This window comes from Orussus abietinus, unplaced genomic scaffold (genome assembly GCF_000612105.2).
Source record: "Orussus abietinus isolate OABI.00-Male unplaced genomic scaffold, Oabi_2.0 scaffold24, whole genome shotgun sequence".
Taxonomy (NCBI): domain Eukaryota; kingdom Metazoa; phylum Arthropoda; class Insecta; order Hymenoptera; family Orussidae; genus Orussus; species Orussus abietinus.
Window position 1 is genome coordinate 1,438,107 of NW_019394437.1, and position 12,423 is coordinate 1,450,529.

General features: G+C 45.6%; 3 protein-coding genes across 4 annotated transcripts; 1 reads left to right on the plus strand and 2 right to left on the minus strand.

The window, feature by feature from the left end:
* Positions 1-124: 124 nt before the first annotated feature.
* Positions 125-8,121, minus strand: LOC105701744 (basigin). Of its 2 annotated transcripts, XM_012428766.2 has the most exons (5): positions 7,783-8,121; positions 6,375-6,638; positions 3,050-3,298; positions 2,489-2,933; positions 125-1,909 (listed from the first exon to the last, which is right to left on the minus strand). In XM_012428766.2, exons 1-5 carry the CDS (start codon positions 7,859-7,861, stop codon positions 1,864-1,866), a joined length of 1,083 nt encoding a protein of 360 aa, XP_012284189.1. In that variant the 5' UTR covers positions 7,862-8,121; the 3' UTR covers positions 125-1,863. The 2 variants fall into 2 exon arrangements, with proteins under 2 accessions (XP_012284189.1, XP_023288110.1); XM_023432342.1 differs by lacking the exon at positions 6,375-6,638 and having other exon boundaries at positions 7,783-8,120.
* A 136-nt stretch (positions 8,122-8,257) lies between these two features.
* LOC105701743 lies at positions 8,258-9,975 on the plus strand. The gene is made up of 3 exons (XM_012428764.1): positions 8,258-8,739; positions 8,813-8,982; positions 9,056-9,975. The coding sequence occupies exons 1-3, from the start codon at positions 8,354-8,356 to the stop codon at positions 9,919-9,921; spliced, it is 1,422 nt and encodes a 473-aa protein (XP_012284187.1). The 5' UTR covers positions 8,258-8,353; the 3' UTR covers positions 9,922-9,975.
* Positions 9,926-12,212, minus strand: LOC105701742 (rabenosyn-5). Its single transcript, XM_012428763.2, has 6 exons — positions 11,962-12,212; positions 11,719-11,844; positions 11,519-11,659; positions 11,293-11,454; positions 10,845-11,199; positions 9,926-10,762 (listed from the first exon to the last, which is right to left on the minus strand). The coding sequence occupies exons 1-6, from the start codon at positions 12,095-12,097 to the stop codon at positions 10,204-10,206; spliced, it is 1,479 nt and encodes a 492-aa protein (XP_012284186.1). The 5' UTR covers positions 12,098-12,212; the 3' UTR covers positions 9,926-10,203.
* Positions 12,213-12,423: the final 211 nt, after the last annotated feature.

The following is a 12,423-nucleotide window of genomic DNA, read 5'->3' on the forward strand; positions in this document are numbered from 1 at the left end:
CAGAAATAACGGAGCCCCATTTCCTCCCTTCCCTAAGGTAGCCATAGGGCCCTGAAATAATTTTTAACCAACCAGTAAGTCGAAAGAAAATCCAGTAGAACGCTCTCGCTAACGTGTCAATAGATCTGGTCAATATAGTTTATTTCGAAAAAACCGCTTTTAAAGGCATAAAGTGCTCGCACCTCGCGATATTTCTTTCCTCGATTCGGCGCAACGGGCACGTTGCTTAAAGTGTAAGAAGGCTCACACGGTCACTCGCGTGACGCGGGGCTTTTAAATTCTCCATTAATATGCGTGTATATATATATATTAATTAATCATAATTCATCGGTAAGTCGCCTCGTAGCAGCCGGGTGCTCCTTATCCTATTACGTGGAGTGACGACTCGTACACGCGATCACGCAAAAGTCGTACGTCTCGGCCATTTTCGCCGATGTCGTGCTAACAATTCCCGACAAGGTCTCACTTTGCGCCTCGTAGATCCGAGTTACCTTCTACGTCCTAAGGATTAAATCACGATAAATGGCCGACTCAAGTAGACACGCAGGCTTCCTCAGAAAATCCGCCTCTCGAAACGGACAAGGAGAAAAAAAAAAATAATGACGCCGATAATCGAGCGAGGGCGACCTTACTGCTCTCGGAACAGATTCGTTGGCGTGGTGCTCTACATATCGAAGTTCTGGTCATTTCAAGGTATAGAGGTTCTCACGGCCGTCCTTCAGGTCGAGCATGATTCCCGGAGACCTGGGACAAGAGGAAGAGAATCGATGGGAAGGACCGTATCGAGCGTACAAATCGTTCCTTATAGGCGCGTCGCAATGGCGGAGGGGACGAAATTAAAAGGCGAGAAACGAAATGAAGGACGCGCAACTTGGCCCACGACACGGGGCGAGCAAACGATCGCTCGCAAGGATTTATTCGTTCTTCGGCGACTTCGTCGTCGGGTTCGATAACGCTCGTGAGATCGATTGGACCTAACGGACTACGCCGATAACGGGCAGCGATCTTTCCGAAATCAGCCCTCGAGGGGTCCGCGTGTCGCCGGTCGTCGCAACGGCAATATAACAACGATAACAACGTGATAAATCGCAGCTACGATAATGATAAACGCGGTAATAGTAGAATAATATTATTAATAATATATAGTCACATTTCAGCGATAATAATTAATTAATCCTCTCGAGAGCTCACTCGTTCTCGTTCCCTCCTCTGCCGCTGGCGCGCTCATTACACATCGCCGTCGCGACGCGTTAACGTTACGTTATAATAATAATAAAAATACTAATGGTAGTAGCTGTAGTAATAGTAATAGTAATATTATTAATGGTAATAGTAATGTCAAGGTAGTACCAATTGTTAACGGTAGTGGCGCTAATTACGATAACGATAGCAACGTCTCAATGTGATGTAACGACGAAACGTGTACGGTAAGGTACTCGCAAGGTGTCGAGTGGCTCTTCCTTCAACACTGAGAGACGGATAAAGGGGCTACAAGCATCAATGTGTGAACCATCATTACAGTGTCTTTTTGTCGCCGAGCCGAAGACCGGCCAGCAATGATCGGTTACGCCTTCGCGAGTGACTTCCTCTCCTCGCGGTCGACTTCCGGGACAAGGATAACCCAACATGGACGTTCTTCCTAATCCGGTCTCTTTCCGATCCAGCAAATGACTCGATGGCCGTGCGGCTGCTTTCTTTGGACTAGATGGTTGGCACGAAGACGATCTGCCACGGCGGTGAAGATTCGGCTTCGTTAAGGGCACTGTCCGACGCTGTTCTTCTGGTCCTTCTGGTTCTTCGTTGACTCCTTCAATACCTTCTTCTCTTACCGTGACCCTTATCTCCGTCTTCCGTCTCTTCGTCTCACTTTCTCTGCCTGACATCGGAGTCCTTGTTGGGCGTTGGCTTCCTGCAAACAGCGCGTTAAAAAATGAATCATCGGGTCCTCTTAATTTTAATTCCTCCCCACATCCCGATTTTTTTACTCAAAGGGGTATGCCTTCGCGATAAAGACCATATTCCCACGACCGCTCCCGCGAATACAGCCCTTACCGCCCAGGTGCCTCATGCAGTTTCCCCTTATTCTAGAAATCCGTCGTTCGCGGTACGTTCGGTCCAGGGGAGATTTCTTGAGAAGGGAGGTCTCGGTCCTCGATTCAGCCGAGTGGGTTCCTGGGAAAGGCAGAAGACGTGGGTGCCGATCGAAGGGGGCTCTTTCCACGAGGCTCTCTGGAAGAGAACTCGACGGCCCTGGAGGCGAGGCTTGGACTGGTCGGAGGGGTCACCGGAGGGTCGACGGGAAGTTTCGAAGGCGGAAGAGGACCTCGAAGAGGCACGAAGTATTCCGATTCTCCCTCCGGCGCGAGCGCACGGGAGGTTTCCCTGGAAGGAGGAGGGAAGAGGGTCCAGGAGTTACAGGAATCCCTCTTGATAAATCCTACGAGGTGATTCGGGGTGATTCCCTCCGCGACGATGAACCCAAGCTTACGTGTCGGGGCTCTGGTCGGTGTCGGACTCCTCGAGCTCGGCCTTGTTGCGTTTCTTCTCGTAGATCAGAATAATGGCGCAGAGCACGACGACCTCCGCACAGATGCCGAGGAAGGGCCAGAGGGCGGCGAGCTTGTCCTTCACCCGGAGGAGCGTCTGGGCTTCGGCGTAGTGGTCTTCGGTAGTGTCCGACCAGTTATACGAGACTCTGCAATAGATCTCTCCGCGATCGGCCATCCCGATGTTCTCCACGTTAAGAACGGCTCCATAGATCCCGCGGTCTTCATCCCTGGCCAACTTGACGCGACCCTCGCTCTGGGTGTAGTTCCTACCGCCGAAGCTCCAGGAGACCTTGATACCGGGACTCTGTTTTCCAAGACACACCAGGTGAAGCTTCTCGCCCTCGACGACGCTCAACGACTGGGGCATTATCGCAGTTGGCTTGGCTGCAACCATACATTCCAGATATGATTGTTCCTTTTTTTTCTCTCTCTCTCCACAAAATGAAGAAACTTGTCGAAATTAAATCCGTTCATAAGCAGAGGCATCCCTCCGTACTTACCGACGATCCTGTAATCGGTCGACGAGTTGCCCACCTTGCAGGAATAATTCCCGTATGCCTCCTCCTCCTCCTTCAGAATCTCCAGGTTACCGGTCTCGTTGTTGATCCTGAACACGCCCTCGGAGTCGGCCATGGCGACGGCGATCGGTTTCGAGTCCTTGATCCACTGGACCTTGTCGTTTGCGGTCCTGTTCGCGCATTCCATCACCATCGGCGTGTCGACTTGCGAGAGCACCCGGATGATGGTATCTGAAGAGAGGCAACATTCCGTCGTCAGTTTACGAGTAGATCCCTAAGTACCGGCTGCGAGTCTCGCCGATGGAAGTTAGAGCTAGACGAAGACCAACAGGGCTGGGAGCCAACGGGACGTCAAGAAGACCTTAGCAAAGTGGCATTGTAATAGAAAGTAGGTAGAGATGCATAAAAAGAGAATTACGATACGACCAGAAGCGTTAGACTACCCGAAGAGACCACGTTCCAGGAGAGGAGGAAGTTCGCCGACCCTATTGTTAAACGAGACCCGCTTCCAGCCCTGAAGAACGTTCAGCGTGTTAGGCAACAATGGCAGAAAACGCGAGCTCGAAAGAGCATCTATCGCGGGACGGTAAAATCACGCAGCTGTTTAGTATTAATAAACTAACTGATTCCTCTATTAATAACGCCTTACTATAAATAATCGCGGTAGTTTATATTCGGAGTGATTTTTTAAGAACGCCGGCCTATTATAGTTCTCTGCCGAGGAACTCTGCTTAACTACAATTGGAGCACGCCACCCCGACCGAGAATCGATCCGCCATTTCGAGGAGACATTCCTAATTTCAGGGGAAAAAAAAAAATATATATATATATACACAGATAACTAAGTACCATCGGCGAGCCTGGAAGAAAGCTCTTCGAGGTGTCTACTCCACCGGAAGTCTGAAAATCGAGGCAGCCATTTCCCAGGATTATCCTAGACGGAGCCAAAGAGCCAAGAAGAAGAGAAAGTGGATCCTGCGACCGCCCTTCCCCATCCTTGGAACATCCCATTCGACGCTTTCGCCGAAGAGCCATCGTGGATAAATCCCATAAACCCGAGGAACGCGACGTGGCTACGAGTTTCGGCGCCAGGATGGCGACAAGTCTTCAGGGTTTTTTTAATTTACGGCGTGATAAATCGGCGCATCAACCACGAGGACGTTAAACGTACGACGGCCCCAAAAGGATCTCCAGAGGATGTTTTCGCGCGACCCCGACCCACCGGGGGGAAATTCTATTCCCGTCGTTCTCCGTGACCGGCGACTCCTGGGTCTAAGATGGAGAGAACGACCGGGGATGAAGACTCGCCATCGCCGATGCCCCAGATATTCGACGATTCCCTACAAGCGAAACGTCTCGCCGAGGGCCTCGAGGAACGCCATTCCTGGGAAGGGCCATTAAGACGCGGAGATTTATCGCCGAGGATAAAAGGCCTTTAAGGACCAGAAGAGGGAGACGTTCTCCGGGTCCTCCGGGTCTCCCCGGGCCGTTCTGGTCAGGGTCTCGAGAGCGAGAGCCCGTAAAATCGCCATAAGAGCGTCTACTTGGAAGCGTAAATGGCGAGGCAACTTTTTGCCCCCTTAACGGCCGACCCGTGCCAGGTACCCTGGACCTTCTCCAGGAGACGGTCGTCCTACGAGCCCATCGACAGGAGAAAAGTCTATTCCCGGCACTGGCAAGGACCGGTCTCTGGTCGGTTTTATACGTGGTAGACTGACGTAGATCCACCGATGGCCTGCCGTTTAATTATAGCCCGGTACCGAGTTTTAACCACTGGTTAACGGGCTCCCTCTTTCTCTCTCTCTCTCCCGGTCGTTCCCACGTCGCCCTCTTCTCTCGGTCTCAAAAAAGTCCACCTCGCAAAATCGAATTTTTCGGAGTCGTTCCACGTCCTCGCCGCCAGCCTTGAAACAGAAAAGGAGGACCTGAAGAACTTGACGGTCATTTTTTCTTTTTTTTTTTATGTATATATAGCGCGATCCCAATCCCCGTCATCGTCCTCCAAAACAGAAGGAAAATAATATTCGAAGCCTGAACGTCTCTCAGCGATGTCACTCTCGGATATCGGAGAGCTCGTTTTGGCATTCTCCAATCCCGCGAAGGAATTAAACGAGACCGAGCCGGCCAGCCAAATGTTTATCAGCAATAAATGGACGAGCGAGGCAGCCTCGTTAATCCCATCAACGTTAATTCGGACCTTTTTCCTCTCTCCCTCTCTGGGCATTGACGTAGTCGGTTGACGTTACCAATTGGGAGCAAGATTCCTGGTCGACGATTAGCGAAAGTAACGCAGGCCCTTATCGTTCCCAGGATAACGAGCGCGTTATCACTCGAGAACGCTACCGACTGGTCGATTGTCGATCCAGGCCGATTGTCGAGTGGCTGATTACGGGCCGCTTTACAATTGGATTACAGGAATCACGTAAACTTGGCGACTGATTTATGAATAAGCGCACTTCGAGTAACCAAGTTATGCGCGTCGCCTTTTACCGCCGGTTTAAGTAAACAGAGATATGTTAATGGGCTCGCTGATAGCCCGGTGACGCACCGTCAAGGCCTCACCGCCGGGAACATACCTTTGCGAGAAGACAATTATTTCCCCCGAGTTTTCGAGACTTCTAACGAGGAAACGCTACCCTAAGCTACGTAACGACGATGCAACGCTTCCCGAGAATCCGTCCGAAAGCCGGCAGAAATTCTCTTACAAGCCTCTTATTAATAGACTAAAGTGCGCAAGATTAATATCGATAAAAATTTCAAGTACAACACTCGTACCTCCATTCTAGCGTTAAAAGATGTCCTCTAGGTATTTAAAATATATATGGATAAAAAGCGCTTTTAACGCTAAAAGTGAGCTACCAAAAAATCTGGATCCCAGAAAATGGCTGGAAAATCAGGCACTGTCATGTCGCCATTTTTTTTCTACGTTAACTAGGGTCTAATTTAACTTCCTTACTCCTACGATCAACAAAGAAAGGTAATGGTACGTAAAGGGAATACGATGCGAGCACAGGACCGACAAAGGGTAGAAGCAAACGAATAAGAGACGTGTAGCGAAACACTAAGGGTTGGTGGTAACGGTGTCAGTAGTAGTGACGGTAGCAGTGATAGTAGTGACAGCAGCAGCACCGATGTACAGGGACAAAACACTAGCACTAGCAGTAAATGGGACCGACAAACGCATAAACGCAGAAACACAGCGAGCACTGTCACTGCTCGATTTTGGAACAAACTATTGTCAATGACAGCGTCGATCTGCTCTGCCGGGTAGCGTGTTAGCGGCAACCAACTGCGCTCTACTACGAACCGACATAAATCGACAGATGGAAGGCATTGTCGCTCTCCGGTGTACACTTGTAGTCCCCGTCGTGGTTTTCCCTTGCCTCCAGTGCCGAGAGTTTGCTAGTGCCGCTGCCACTCTTCGACTGGACCACCAACTGTCCACTCGCTAGCTCCGGCTCGAGAGATTGACCATTCCTTGTCCATCTGACGGGATCGTCCTCTTCGAGGCCTCTGCATTCTACGACCCAAGGCTGTCCGTCGTGGACGACCGGTGGCCCGCTGTAGACCACTTTTTCATGCGGAAGAAGAATCGTAGAATAGGCTCGCAGGCGACGCTGCCAGAGGGCTAACTTCTAATTGTCTGCGTCTACGGTAACTGTCTCACCTCCCAGGTAAATTGACGCTAAGCTAAGAAAGAGGACTCGACTCTGCCGAACGGTCTTAAATTAAAACGAGCGGTCGACCCAGCAATTGGCGGAGATTGTCAAGATTGTCGCGTGCACGTGTACCCCCTTGTGTCGTGATTCAAAAAAATAAATGGATGGGTATGCAGATAAGTAGATAAAGAAATGGGCATGTGTACAGAAAGGCGGAAAGTGAAAGTGAGTGGACTCTGGGTGAAAGAGCACGGGTCAAGGATACCAGTCGGTTGGAAAAATAAATTTGTTCCCGATACTGCAAGATTTATAACGAACTAGATAATTATCTACATCCCGTGTATCCAAATTATCCGCAAAGACACGTTCGAAGTCGCACATCTTGACCTAACGCATGATACTTTCATCGTGCCAGATGTGATCGACCTTTCCTTTGTGCTCATCGAAAAAAATAATTAAACTCACGAACGATCTTATTAACCAAATCCAATATCAAAAGTAACGAAAGTCATCTCAAAAACAGTTAACACTCGATTGACACATATTTTTATTTATGCTTAGGTTTAAAAAGTTCCAGGAAATTATTTGCTCAACTGTATTCCACATGAATATGATTCATCCTTACATTCCATGTTCCCTCCTCTACATTCTACAACAAAAAGTGGTAACAAGAATAACAATGAACTAGACTGTCACTTATAGTGATTTTTTGCTGCAATTTATTAGCATGTACTTTAAAGACACGATATTTGAAACAACCCCTTCCAAAACATTATTTTGGAATACTCTCTTCCAATGAATTTATTTAAGCTTCGTGTTTCAATGAAAACTGAGCCGAGCACAACTTAGAACGCATCTCTGAAGAATTCTTCCGTCGTCAGTAAGGTACAATCTCAGGGCGGTTCGAAAGACGCGATACCCTCGTTCCATTGTAACGAAAAAAAAATTTGGGAGGTGCGAGGTCGTTTCCGTTTCCAAGGATTTTATTTTAAACGGGATCTTGCTTCAAACAAGTCGATTGACCGCGTGAATAAAATACTGATGCTTTGTTCTCACCTTCCCGGGCGGTTGCTTGCGTGCACGCGAGTAACAACAGTCCCAGCAATGATATTGTAGACCCTCGTCTTCGCTCCATTTCTCTAGGTGTCCCTGAAACTGTCCTCGGCGAGGTTCCCGTCGTTGGGTGTGACGAGAGAGACGAATCCGCGACGGAGAGTTGAATCGCTTTGTCAGCTGAAACCGACGCGCTTGCAGTGCCAGTAAAGTCTGCGAAGCTGTCCCCTTATCGTATCTCTAAACTGACTCGTGTTTCTTAATTCCGGTCGCTCGAACAAGCGAGAGAATCCTCGACGAGACGGAGATCACGAACGACCTGCGACACGCGGAAAATGGCCGCCGTCTTCTGCTCGACTTTTACCGCGTAGAGCTGTCTCTCTCTGGTCCATTTTCGAGCGTATCCAGTGTCCTTGTCTGACGCCTAGCTCGCCTGCGAGTTCTCCCACCATGGCGACTAGGGATGAAACAAGATGGCGGCCATTTGGAATATCTATCGAATCTCTACTCACGGAAAAGTCGGAATTTAAGCGCGTTGGGTGTCACATGGAGCGCAACGAGTCACGCGTAGAGAATGAACAGCCAATCAGAATCGCGCTTAACCTCGTGTGTCACTTCCGTCGCCGTTCTGATTGGTTCTTCGTCTTCGACGCGTTCATGCGCCGCGCCCCGTGTGACACCAGCGCGCTCGCTAACCTCTTTTCACACTAGACACTGTGGTTGTGCTGTTAAATACCTTTTAATTCTCCACGTAATTTTTAGAAAATATTTTAGACTAAATATGAAGAGTATGTCGACCGTCGTCATAACGTCAGATACAGAAATTCGAAAACTGAAACCTGCACACCTCTATCAACTTGGGCAAATTCTGAATGTCTCCGATGCCTGGAAAAAACTGATGGCAATAGTGCCAAAAAGTGGATTAGATTGTACGCCGAAATTTAATGGAGAGCACTTCACGTCTGTAGTTTTTGTAATTTGTCATTGATATGTATGAGGAAATCTATTTGCTTTACAATATGTTTATGTTTAGGATGATCGAGCAAGCAGTGCATCAGCAACGGCGCTGTGGTGCTGAAATCTTTTTAGAAGAATGGGGCACCATGGGAAGAATAAGACCGACAGTGAATTTACTCCTCAAACTACTCATCAAAGCACAATTATTTAGAGCTGCAGATTACATTGCAGTAGACATTCTTAAGGGTAAATTATTTTTTTCATTCTTACGAATTAAATTTGATGCATATTATCGTACAATGTTTTTCATTAATTACAGGAAATCCTCCACAAAGACCACAATATGGCCCAGCTGCTATGATAGATGTTTCCGAAGAAGCATTAATTGAATTATTAAGAAAACAAGAAATACTTAGTAGTGACAATGAGATTTGTTCAGCAAATCAGGAAGTCGCCACCTGTTTTGGAGCAACCTTTGAGCAAAATTTACATGACATGCAATATCCTTTTAGTAGTATCGAGAATAGAAATGATTCACCCAAAAGTTCTTCTGATAAACTGTCAGATTTAATACAGTTTAGCACAAGCAGTATTTCCGACAATGAAAATGTTGATGTACCTCCTGTAACACGTCCAAACAAAATTATCAATCTCGACGCTTTGTCAACAACTTCTAAACAAACAAATCTAATTGTATTTAGTGCACGTAATAGTTGTGACAATGAAGACACAAATTATGAGCAAAATGTTCATTCCGATCAGTTCATTCCAGTTGTGTTGGATTCATGTAATCGATCTAAATCTGTTTTAAACGATACTGATGGTGACACTCGTAATGAAATTAATGTGGTGCAAGAAATGAGTACGAATGAGCTTCCAATGTTCATAGCAGAATTTTCTCCCCCTGGTATTTCATTTGAACACCAATTGGAATCAACTGAGCTACCTCTTTGTATTAATGAAGTAACCAAATTTGAATCCTCCATGTCTAGTTCTGAAGAAAATGATTCATATGAAACATCTTCCAGTAGTGCTTCAGACACAAACAGCAATGTAATTATAAATAACGTTCAAAATGTTCCCGAAGCTCTCTTGCAAAATGATAAATTATATGATATTGTTGAAATGCATTCTGTTAAGTTGCCACAGTGTGTCATTGAATTTGAAAAGAGTGCCAAGACGTAGTGTGTTTTTTTAAATAGGGCTACTGTATATATTTCAATTGATATCAAAGTTTAATATGTTGTACATTTTTTACTGTTGACATATTTATACGTATTCTAATATTCAGGAGTAAACATATTTGTATAATACTTACAAATTAAATATATTTAACACGGTTAAACTAAAATTGAAAGTGGTACAAACAATTAAGACAAGTCTGAATTTGCAAAAAATAGGACAAGAATGTTATACATCTGAGTACGGAAACTTTTGTTTGGCTTATCCTTAGTATTAAGGAAATACTTAATGCTCTTCTTCCGTGCTGTTCCCCTGTTTTCTGGTGAAGTATTCACTTTGTAGCTCTCTTAAATTATTTTCCAACATCGCTACCTCATCAAATTTACATTCAGCTCGAGCTTGCTTGATGTAGGATTGAATGTTATTCATCTGTTCAATAATTGGGTCCATGGTAGATGACAGGGTGGCAGCTGCTCCCGATGGACCCCAGCCTTCGGACTGATAGGGCACTTGCAACTCCTGTCGCCTATCTTTTAACACTTCGTCAATTTTAAATTGTCTCTCGTAAGCATTCCTTGCTTCAATCTGTTTCTCTTGAAGGGCAGCATACTCCTCTTCCGTGGGCAGTGCTGGAACGTTCAATAAATCCTCCTTCAAGAACAACATTGCACTGGCTCTGACCATCTGCCGCAATCGAAGATCCTGTCCTTGAGGAGCACTGTCCACGTCTTTAGACCCTAACACCAAAATTCCTTTACTGATCCCATCGATGTTCTCACCAACTTTGGCTATCTTCACGCGAAGCACCTGAGCGTCTCGTAAATCGTACATGGATTCCCCTTCGCTGGAAGGAAAGAGTCATTAATTCCGAATTTAATATTTCATATTTCTATTAAGAGAACATCGCATGCAATTTAAATTCATACTTCAACGACTGGCACATTCTTCTGTACATATCCAGGTATCGATTAGCCTCTTCCATATAGCGACGCATTTTTTCGTAGAATTGGCAGATTATTGGCCTGTCAAACTGTCTGGCTTTGAGCCTCTCTCTGGCGTCGAGAACTTCTTTACAAGGAGAACAAAGTCGAAAATGCTGTTCACCCGTAGAAGGGTCATTCACCAAAGAGAGGACACTATTCAAACTTCCACTGGATGGCGAACGAGCCAACTTCGTCAGGCCAATACCTGCTCGTACTATGCGGCCTGAAATTGGTGAGCCAGAGGATGTAGGTGAAACCGCAGTATCATCCTGAATGGAGACGGGACTAGTCATTTTTCCTGTCATAAATTATAATGTGTAAAAATTTGTTATTAGAAATTTATTATATATTTGTTATTCAGATTTGATTTCCTTTAACTAAATATACTTACGTGCTTCGGATAATGGCAGAAATATGGTACAATCATGGCACATGACGGCTCCACAAAGTCGGCAGTGATGTTTCCTTCGAGCGACGTGAAAACTTCTGGCACAGGTTGGACATAACTTAACATCCTTGTCATCTATCCATGGTACAATAGTCTGCTCATGTACTGCGTACAAATGATCATTAGGTTGTCATTGAAATATATTTGTATGCTAGGATAATTAATATACCTTTCCTATCCACTGGATCGGAAGGCAAGTTGCAAAGCAATTTATCCATTCGAATGAGAAGCTTGTTAGTTTCAAGTGTGTATCTTGCTAATCGAATATTTCTCATTTCTTTAAAGTATTTTGTATGACTCTGTATTGCACCTGTAAAGATTGTCCATAAACATATTGACTTACATTATCCATTAAAGAATATTACATACCTATTTCCTGTGGACCCCAAACAATATCAGGGCTAGTTCTTCGATCGATAGGTATTACTGGATCATTAAATGCTTCCGGTATTTCATCTTGCTTCAAGATTTTCTTCTTTGCCTTATCAAATAAATCTGAAAAAAATCAACATCGAGACTTACTCCGGTTACAAGTAAAATTCTTGAGAATGGAATAATCAAGCGATTACTCTTAATAACGAAACTATTTACCAGCTGTAAATAATACTTTACCTTTTAATGACTTTAAGATCTCTGGATCATCGTGGTGAAACTCTTCAAAGTGTTTGGTTAATTGAGTCGGCGTTTTCAAATCTGACATACAAATAGGGCATAAAAATCCCTCGAGAACTTCCCCACTTCCAGCCATGATTAATAATTTTATGGACTTAAATTATCTCAATGAGGAATGTAAATATGTAGAATATAACATCACACACTCGCAAGCGAGGAATTAACTTTGACGTTTCAAAAGGAGAGGTGTCTTTAACAGACATGTGTTGAGAGATTGCTCGAGTGCAGGACGTGTGATCGCATCCTGTGCTGCCCTCTGGTTTCGTACGTTAGCTTTCACCGTTTTTTGCCCCCAAGGGCGGCGCAACGAATTTCTGGTAGGGGTAACGCTGCAAATACGGAGAAAGCGAATGAACAATGAATATTATAACAAACCCGGAATAAACGCACTTTGCACTTTTT

What these genes read in the sequence shown, in the direction of transcription:
- LOC105701743 (XM_012428764.1), top strand. Translation starts at nt 8,354, where the DNA reads ATGAACAGCCAATCAGAATCGCGCTTAACCTCGTGTGTCACTTCCGTC. An exon ending in TTTAATGGAGAGCACTTCAC is followed by an intron (nt 8,740 to 8,812) that starts GTCTGTAGTTTT and finishes GTTTATGTTTAG; the next exon opens with GATGATCGAGCAAGCAGTGC. An exon ending in TGCAGTAGACATTCTTAAGG is followed by an intron (nt 8,983 to 9,055) that starts GTAAATTATTTT and finishes CATTAATTACAG; the next exon opens with GAAATCCTCCACAAAGACCA.
- LOC105701744 (XM_012428766.2), bottom strand. Translation starts at nt 7,861, where the DNA reads ATGGAGCGAAGACGAGGGTCTACAATATCATTGCTGGGACTGTTGTTA. An exon ending in CCATCTGTCGATTTATGTCG is followed by an intron (nt 3,299 to 6,374) that starts GTTCGTAGTAGA and finishes GCCTCTCTTCAG; the next exon opens with ATACCATCATCCGGGTGCTC. An exon ending in GACCGATTACAGGATCGTCG is followed by an intron (nt 2,934 to 3,049) that starts GTAAGTACGGAG and finishes GTATGGTTGCAG; the next exon opens with CCAAGCCAACTGCGATAATG.
- LOC105701742 (XM_012428763.2), bottom strand. Translation starts at nt 12,097, where the DNA reads ATGGCTGGAAGTGGGGAAGTTCTCGAGGGATTTTTATGCCCTATTTGT. An exon ending in GATCTTAAAGTCATTAAAAG is followed by an intron (nt 11,845 to 11,961) that starts GTAAAGTATTAT and finishes GATTTTTTTCAG; the next exon opens with ATTTATTTGATAAGGCAAAG. An exon ending in TCTGCCATTATCCGAAGCAC is followed by an intron (nt 11,200 to 11,292) that starts GTAAGTATATTT and finishes AATTTATGACAG; the next exon opens with GAAAAATGACTAGTCCCGTC.